Source organism: Harpia harpyja, chromosome 18, assembly GCF_026419915.1.
Source record: "Harpia harpyja isolate bHarHar1 chromosome 18, bHarHar1 primary haplotype, whole genome shotgun sequence".
Taxonomy (NCBI): Eukaryota; Metazoa; Chordata; class Aves; order Accipitriformes; family Accipitridae; genus Harpia; species Harpia harpyja.
The window spans coordinates 17,876,311-17,885,814 of record NC_068957.1 but is presented as its reverse complement, the minus strand read 5'-3'; the positions used below and the strand labels follow the sequence as shown (position 1 = coordinate 17,885,814).

Sequence of the window (9,504 nt, the reverse complement as noted above, 5' to 3'; positions counted from 1 at the left end):
AAAGCCAATATAACAAACAAGAAACAAAGAACAGGGCAAGTCTGTGGTCTGAATATTCAAGTTAAAATGGAGTCCTGCTCTGAATTTTTGTAAGGTTCCTTTTTACTCTCTTGAAACACTGCATGATCTTACTGCTACTTTTTCTGCATTCTTCTCGTTTATGGGATAATTCTTTGGCTCACTGACAGGTAACCTTTCCGTTTATGATTTCAAAGAGAGTTTTCTGCACAAGGCCCAAAGACCCTGCCCTTTAATATGGCCACGGATGCTGTGTTATCCTCACTCTTACCGGAGCATAAACCCAGGGGCAAAATGAGAAGAGACTGTTCCAGAACTCATTGATAACCAACTAGGCAGCAAAATAACAACTAAGCAACAAACTCAAGTTAACATAGAATGATATCCAGGAATTCATTCAATGGGGTTTCAGTGATTTTTTTCCTGACTGGCCAGACCACTTCACCCTTACCCCACTTTTGGGAACACATACAAAACCAGGGTACTTGAAATACAAGACTCAACTCCCAGCCCTGTCACAAGCCAGTGAGCACTCACTTACACAGTGGGCGCAGCTTAACTCATAGATTTGTGTCTGCTGCTTTCTTTTGAATCCAGTGAACCTAAATTTCCATGGGACCAATAAACACGGCATGTGCTTCACCTTCAGACCACGGGCCCCTCAAGCCTAGCGAATCGTCTGCAGCACCCACCAGCATCGGCAGCTTCAACCCTTGGCAGCTCGTCCAGCTCTGTGTGTTTTCCAGAGCTTCAGGCCCACGCTGCATTGGCTTCAGGAAGGCAACTGCACCAAACCGTCCCCAACTCCCATCCACCCAAGTTGAGACTAAAACTTGGTGCACCGTCTGAACACTTAGCCCGCTTCCCCTTTGCTTGAGCCTCTTCCTTGGAAAAGCGAGTTTACAGACGACAGTTTATAACAGCTCGTTACCCCAGACAGCTGCCCGAGAGGCATCTCTCTCCCAGAGCTCCCTATCGGAAGGCGACTCATCATCATTAATGGCGGGATAACGTTTGCAGTTGTTGTGGGGCCGGCCATAAATCACCCCCCGTGCCCCGGCCTGTGGGGTAGCTGAGGGGCTGGCGTTCTCTGCCTTGCGCACAGGCCGAGTCCTGCTCCGAGGCTCCCTGGGTTGCCACCGCCCCCCCCAGGACCGTGCCCACGGGGGACCACCACGGCTCCCGCGGAGCGGCCGTTTCCAGCGGCTTCGACGCCCCCTTCCGCGGGCCTTCACCGTCCGCCGCCCCGGGCGGGACGGACCAAGGGGCAGTAAGCGCCCTTCCCGCCACCGTCGCTTGAGGCCCGCGGCGCCGCCGGAGCCGGGGGCAGCCCCCGGCCCCGCTACTCCCCGCCGCGCCGCGCCAAGCCCCGCCCGCCGCCGCCGCCGCCGCCCTCCCCGGCCCCGGCGAGCGGCCGCTGTGAGGGGCCGGCGCCGGGCGGGCGCTGCCCTGCCCTGCCCTCCCCCGCGGCGGCGCTGCCGGGCGGCGCGGAGCCTGCGCACTGCGCTCCCGCGTCCCCCTTCTGCCCGGCCGGCAGTCGCGCGTCCCGGCGCTGAAGATGGCGGAGGGCGGCGGTGGCGGCTGCGGCGCGGCCCCCCCCTCCTGCTCTTCCTCCTCCTCCTCCTCCCTGAAGGGGCTGCGGGAGCAGATGGGTGAGAGCGGGCAGCGCGGCCCCGGGCCGGGAGGGGAAGGAAAGGGGAGCGGGGGGGGGGGGGGTGGCTGTCCCGGCGGGGGCGGTCTGGGGACCCCCGCGCTCCCTCGGCCCAAGGGCACGCACGGCCCGCCTTGGGGCCGGGTGCCCCCCGCTCGCCTTCCGTCCCGCAGTACGCCCGGCCTCCTTCCCGGGGCGGGGAAGGGGGGAAAGGGGCACCGGGAGCGGGATGTGGGGCCGCCGCAGGCCGCCGGGCTTTGTGTCCGGCTGGCGGCGGGCTGAGGGAGAGGCGCTCCTCCCGCCGCCGGGGCTGCCCGGCCGCGGCCCCTCTCCCCGCCCGCCGGCCCGGACGGGTCTGTGAGGCTGCGGAGCGTCCTTCCACCCACCCCCTGCCCCCCTCCCCGCCTCTTCCAGGCGTTAATCGCTGACTTGGGACCTCTCGCAGCTTGCAGGCAGCAGCAGAGGCGGCTGCAGGACTGCTTCGTTGCACGATTCGCCCATTTTTCACCACTCCTCGACGGTGTGAACTTCTCGGTTTCTCTGGTGGCTCTTGCGTTCAGGCTGACAGCTATTGCAGATGGTTTGTCTCAGCGATGTGTCCGATGACTGCTCCGAGCCCCAAGTGCAGAAGGCAGGGACAGTCTGTGGCATTGATTCCTAAGCAAAGACTGGATAATGCCTTAATTCTTTTTTTTTTTTTTTTTAAACTGGTGTCTTAAGACGGCTAGAGAAACTCTACTTTGGTTCTGTCCTTAGGTGTGTTGATGTGCCTATTTATACTTAAGGTCCTTAATAATATCGTGCTCTGAAATTAGTATTGTGCATGCATGATGTATGTTCCAAGCATAATTTCATGGCACATCTCCACACGTTGGCTTTGTGGGCGAGCCATTAGAATAGATAAACATTTTCTTATCCCAGACAAAAAAAAAAAATGAGTAAAGAGGATTGTGGTTTGATCTAAACTAACTAACTTGGTCTATATACAAAAACTACTCAGCCTCTCGCTTGGTTGTTTTCAACGTACCTGTGTAATTACATAAAGAAGAGTGCTGGCAAAAGGTCCTGAATGCACAACTCTCATCTGGCAGTCTTTCTTCTTCAGTGTGTTCTGTGTCAGAAATATTACTTAATTACTTTTTATTTCTCTTTCAAAATTAAGACAATCTAGTGCTCCAGAAGGATAGCGATCTGCCAAAAGATAGCGCTTCCCACCTGCACAGACCGTGTCTATTTGATCCTTATCCTGCCTGCGAGAACTCCTGAATTTTCTTTTGTCTATTGGATGCCCTTGTACTGTGGCCCCTAAGTTTTTGTAAAGATGGGCACCCACATTTGCTGACAACTGTCATGACCTAGATTTAGTCCCAAAACTAGAGGTGAAATGTTCCTTGAACCAGGCAACTCCATCTCCTTTAGGTATGCACATGTTCTAATATGCACATCATGTTAAAAAAAAACAAAACAAAAAAAACCAAACCAACACAAAACCCCTCACTAGATCCTGGAAAGGCTAGACCTTGAATTTTTTTTCCCTGAGGGGTTGGAAGTCACTGAACCAGAATCTAAACTTCAATTTACCTAGAATGCATTTCTGGTAGTTACATGCTAGAAGATGAACTCATTGCTAATGTGAATTGAAGCAATGCTGTCTGTGAGTATACAGGCCACTGCAGTTCTGCTCGTGGCTTCTTGTCAGTAGGACTCCCTCACTCTCTTGAGAAAGCAACTGATGTTTAGAAATCATCCTTGCAATCCAGTGGTTAACAGTGGAATTTGCAAGATAATTGCCCCTGCATTTGCTGCTGTTTGGAGAAGTTGTGAGCAGCAACCAAGTCTGATACCACAGCTGTTTGGAGAAGATGTAGAAAAAAAAGACACCAGGAGGAACCTCGTTCGGTCCCATGCTACTGTTCGGCAAGTTCGGAGAGGGACATAACTTTGTCCCTTTCTAAGCTAAGTTGGCTGCGTGGGGAGTTTCTCGGTTCCGAAATACCAGCTAACTAGAATGCCTGCACACAGTTTCTGCTGGTCTGTGGGCAATTATGTACTTTGCTGTCTTAATCAATCTGGAGAACAAACATCTATACAAAACAAATACAATGCCATGCACCTTCAGTCATTCGCCAGTGAACTTCTAGTTGGGAATCTCGTGTTTAAAGACAATAAGTATAAATGAGCAGCATCTTGCTGAGAAACCATGTCTCTTTCTGGTAGTCTGGCGAAGAGTATACCTTTTGTATAGTTACCTTTTGCATAGGTTCCTTTGTGGGTCCTTATTGTAAGACTCTGCTGGGTTCTTGTTCCCTGCCTCTGCTCTCTGTTACCAGCCTCTTGATACTGGTTTGATCTGTGGCTGATTGATGCTTGTTAATTATTTTAGGCCTTGAAAGTGTAGAATTCCATGGTGCCACTTGTTACTAACTTCCGTATCAATGTGGTAAGTTTAAGAAGAATCTTTTTCTTGCCAATTCAAGATAGTATTGAGGTAAGGAAAAGGTGTTTCTCTTTCTTTAAGTATCAACTGTAATTAAGATTCTCCAGGCCAAGTCATTCCTGCTGTGTCAGTTCTACAATTCCTTTGCAATAATTTTCTGCCCTTACACCCTTGTCCAATCTTTTTTCCTTTAGGTGGACAACAAAAAGCAGAATTTGCTACTAAAACTAGAAGCCAGTTAACATTTCTAACAGTGATGCATGAACATCACTTAACATTAGAAATGAATTGTGATTGCACACTGTGAAACAGCAGTGCATAAATGGTAGTTGCTTACTCCATTCTTGTGATCTATGCTTGCTGCTGTCATCCTTCAGGGAGGAAGAGGAATTTTTGCTCCTATTCTAATGCCATAAGCTCTGTTGAGCTTGTTAAGATTGAGAAGAGGGGAATAGTCAGTTACTTGCGGTCTACTCAGTAAGTGAGGTTTTTCTTGGGTAGTACAGGTAATCGGAATAAAAAATACATATAATTTAAGCTGTTGTAGCCTACATTTATTGTTTTATCTTCATTTTCACTGAAATACTAAAATCTCCTATCCTGTCTTTTGTAGTACCCGTGGTAGAGAATGTGTATTTGCTTTTGTCAGAGCTTGGCTGTGCTGTTGCTAGGATTTCCACTGGTGTATTGAATCACTGTTGTGAAGGTTGTTCAAAATAGTATATTAAAATGCTATATGTATATTTTCCTTTCCAAGACCTACATGATCTTTTGGGAAACCTGTCTCAAGGCATGGGACAAAAATAAAGTGCCTTTTTCAACAAGTCTAGCTGCAGGCATAATTCCCATGACCTACATGGCCAAGCCCAGTTTTGTCGGAAGTTGTCTAATAAAATAACAGCCTCATTCCGTCTAATCAGTTGTTTCTCCCTGTATAAGTGACACCGTCTGGCTCTGTCTGTCTTGCCTGGAGCACAGTTCCTGGTAACTTCTTTACCAAACACATATACACAGAATTGGCGTGAAAAGAAGGCTGGATGGATAACTAATAGTGAAACTTCATTGCTCAAGCAAGTAGTCAGGAACATGCACAGATTTGTCTGGTCTCTGGGTAGTTATAAAGCATAACTTAAGAACACAAGTTCATACCAATACCTGTGGAAGTACTAGAGAACTCCTTGGCAGAGTCTTGGTTGCAGAGTCCCACAACAGAAGATGGTGAGTGCTGCCTAGAGAAAATTATTTGGGATCCAGAAGCATCTTGTCAGTCAGACAACCGATGAATTGACCTCTGCATCAGAGCTGCTTACTGGAAGAGAGAAAGGATCCAAATTCAAAAGTAAATTCTTAAAAGCCTTTGCATTTTACAGAGTGGTTGTGAGTAGAGGTGGGCTTCAAAACTTGTCTGGGAAGCTGCAAGACAAGGAAAATATTCTTTTGCCAGGTTTCTGGTAGCATGGGGGTGCTACAGTAAAGGCATCTTCAGCATTCAGTTGTTGTCTTACTTGGTGGTGTTTGTAGGAATGACTAGTACATATTCCATCTGTGGAGTAAAGGTGGCCCAGCGACTGGGGCATTCAACAGGCGTTCACTGGGTCTTGCTTCAGTTTCTTGTTTTGTGAAACTCCTAATAACTTTGGAGAAGGTCTTTAAGGTTTTCCTGTGCTTCATGTTTTTTCCGTGCATGGAAGTAGTAGTTATACTGCTTTACAGAGTGCCAAGGTGGTAAACACAAAGAACTGCACAGAAATTTGATTTCATGTAGATCCCAGTGGTGAGAGAGAACATTCCCAAGTCAGGCTGAGAACTTAATGTAATTGTAATGGCTATGAGCCTTAATTTCATTTTCTTCTTGTTCATGGAAATGCAATAGTATGGAGTAGGGATAATTTCATGCTGATTCATAAAGATGTATGCTACGTATTAGGTGCTTAATGTTTTGAAGATTACTTCCAGTTGTAAGTGGTTTATAAAAAAGGTTTTATTCTAATTTAAAACTTCAAATTCTTGAGATTTCTCCAAATGCATTCAAGAAAGACATTCTCCTTGCTGTAAAGCAAAAAAAAAAAAAATCAAACCCATGTGTATATACAGGATATTTTTTGACACTTCATATAGAGAATGCTCCATTCTCTACATATTTCTTCATGTGTTAAAATTATAAAAGATAAATTTGTATTCCATGCTTCAATTCAGATGGAAGTATTAAACAAATATGACTTGCAAGGATCATAACTAATGATGAGAGCCCAGAGATGCTGTGGCTTGTACTATCCCTAACTGTGCATGGCCTTAAAATGTGACTAGAATTAAGGACTGCTGCTTCTTTATACACTTGTGTTTTTCAAGAAGAAAATGGATGGGAATATTTAAAGTACTCATATGCTATTAATTCCCAGTTCTTAAAGTGGTAAGAGAGTTAAGAAGAAAACCACTGGGTTACTGTGAGATAAATGGAAGAAATACTTGGGGTTAGTCATAATCATAGGGGTATCAAATGCTGCTGGCTGTCTTTAAACTTGATTAAATAATTGGTGATGCTTGCAGTCCTGTTGTGGAAGGATATCCTGACAAATAAAATTCTGAGCATGCAATTTTAATGACTTGTGTGAATGTGACTTATCAGATGACTTGCGATATTTTAAAAACAAACTGGGGACTTCAAATTCCTGGCCTGCCCCAATAAATTAGCGCCATTTAGCTTCCAATTACGCAGCTTACGACCACGTAATTCTTAATTGATGATATGCTTTCGATGTGTTTGCATATGCCTGTCCAATAATTAAAACTGTTCTAGATGCTGGTGATTAATTTGTTTGGAGTGTGGAATTCATGGAAGAAAAATCAAATGTTGAAGTGTTTTTGTTTGAAAGAGAAGCCTCAGCTGCCCTGCATAATGCCTCAGCCATCCACCCTATATGCCTGTGGTGTTCACTGTGTACATAAATGGACACAAGCATTTGCTTTCAAGGAAGGCTGGCCTAGTTGCTTGACATTTGTTTTCCTCTAAATTATTTTTATTTTCCAGGCAGTTTGGAACTTCTGCTTTCTAGGTGAAGGATCCACACCTGAAGTTGCCTTTGAAGGAAACAGTTAACCACTAGCCGTGCTCAGAATACCTCTGTCTTTCCTCATAGTGTTTTTTGCCTTCATAATTCACAAGGAACTTTTAAAATACTGGTTTATGAGTACTTAACTGGCTCCTAATTTACAGACAATCTCTGCTGTTTAAATGCACTGACCTGAATCTTGGGAGGGAGCAAAGATACTGTAGTGGCCTGTGAATTGCCTTCTCTGGGCAAGTGTTTGAAAGCTTCCAAGTGTTAAAATTCCTCTTCCAAGTCCAAGAGGAATTGGCTACAAGAATATAGAAATCCTGTAGAGATCTTTATACGTAAAGAACATAATTTAATAGAACACACTTATTCATTTGAAAGTTTATCTTCTGCTTAGTTTTGCCAAGAGAATTTCTTAAAGGAACGTATTTTTGCAGTGCAGCATTGATCAATGGTATGTAAGTTGTGTTCTGGACATTCAAAACCGAGGACGGTTGTCTCCAGACAGACCAGATCAGCGAGTGTCACCTTACTCACTTTCAGATTTCTCTGAAAGACTCTGCCACTAGGTAGTGAATTAAGCAAAAACATAGTCTCTTTATTGGTCCCTTTTGCCCTTTTATCCTGCTTGGTTTCTCTACACCTGTTTGTCATTTTTCACTTACCCATTCTTCAAGCTCTTTGGCGCAGGGACCGATTCAGGCCTACTTTGCTCCATTACATGTAGTGGAATGCCTCAGAGCTTTCATTTTTTAATTAGCTAGGTTAAGCATACAGTTTTAAGAAAACTTGCAGTTTAATTCCTTTTACATTTTGCACCACTGCGTTCTGCTTTAGACTGGGTTTGCTGCATTAAACACGCTGTGGACCTGTCAGTGTCTTATAGCACTGTTCTGGTGCAGGTCTGTATTGAGTGATTTGATTTGAGTCTGGAAGCTGGTCTCTTGGGGGTAAATACCAACACAGTCCCTCTTTTTCTGAAGCAGAGACAGTGTTTGAATGAGCTCTAAAGTTGCCATAAGAAATTCGTCAAGTGTAAAAGGCAAAAGCAGTAGTTTTCACTGCTATCATGTAAAGGAGCTATTATCCTTCCATCTAAAGAAAGCTCAAAATTGTGTTTTCACAGGGTTTGTCTCAAGTTAGTTGTGACTTGTAGTGCTAGGCTGTGTTCTTTGCTGGCATTGTTTGAGCTGGGTGTATTAAACAATAGCCAGCCTGCAAACAAGAGGACAAAAGCATTTACAAGAACATGCTTTGAGCAAGCAAAAGAAACCAGACTGCTCAGGAAAGGGGGAAGTAGCGGATAGAAGTTAGCTGATTTTCAGTGTTAGGGATAGTGCAATATAAAAGAAAGAAATAATACAATGGGGAAAACAGATGTGAAAGAGGAGAAGAGAGCAGAAGTTTCTCTTGAAGTTACTTTTTGCAGTGGCTATGCAGGAGTGTGAACAGGAGTCAATTTAAGGCAGCTTTCAGAATTGGAGGAGTAAAGCAGAGATAGCTGATTTCTGTCTAGCTTTTGCTGACGCTTGAGCTAGAATGACGGTAGGAACTAAACTGCTCAGACCAGGTTAGAAGTGGGACTGCTCTGATTTAAGCCAGTCCAATGTGAGGGACAAAACAGGTTAAAAATTTTTTTTTTCTAATGTACTTCAGGAGCCTGAGGCATCAGAAGGTGTTATTAGAGAAAGAAAATGTTCTGTACAGCAGAGTGGCTACTAATAATCTTCCACTCTGTGTTTAAGACTCCACCATTTTACCTTTTTGGTCATTCTGTAGCTCTTAAAACTTGTGTCTAATTCTGTCAGGTTTGGAGTGTTTGACCTGTATACACCTATATGTAAGCATTTAACTTATGTCACATAACTACTAAATTTCACAATGAATCCACTTGAGATTATGTGAGGGCATATTTATTATATAAACTGCTTTCATTTTAGTCGACTGTATTAGGATACTATGGAATTTCCACTATGCAGAAACGGATAAATAATGATTTCTGTTACGCTTGGGAAGGTTCACAAGGGACTTTTAGTCATAGTTTATTGCATCAGCATTGGCAGTCAGTGTCTAATATATCTAAAGGAAATCACTCAAGGTGGATGAAAGCAATTTCTGTTTGTTTTGCAGTTGGCAAGAGGAGTTTGTAGTTGCCAACCCACAGAAACTGTGCAGAAATATTCACTTTACATCTAAAATGCAGCCTTAATGTATTCTGGTGGAGAATGTTAGAGAGAGTACAAATACCTTAGTGCCTTGCTCTTTCACTGAGAAACATATAATGAGTGCTTCAACCTTTCCAAAGCTCTGGCTTCCCTGTGGCTGTGTCTTACTAAGACTGT

General features: G+C 44.8%; 1 protein-coding gene across 2 annotated transcripts in view; it reads left to right on the top strand.

Moving 5' to 3' along the window:
- Positions 1-1,442: 1,442 nt before the first annotated feature.
- MAP7D3 (MAP7 domain containing 3) overlaps positions 1,443-9,504 on the top strand; it is a 47,859-nt gene continuing 39,797 nt past the window's right edge. The window contains exon 1 of one of the 2 annotated variants that reach the window (XM_052814122.1): positions 1,443-1,670. In XM_052814122.1, the coding sequence (XP_052670082.1) occupies positions 1,577-1,670 (94 nt within the window). In that variant the 5' untranslated portion in view covers positions 1,443-1,576. The remainder of the gene's footprint in view (positions 1,671-9,504) is intronic. The other variant, XM_052814121.1, reaches the window with a different exon arrangement.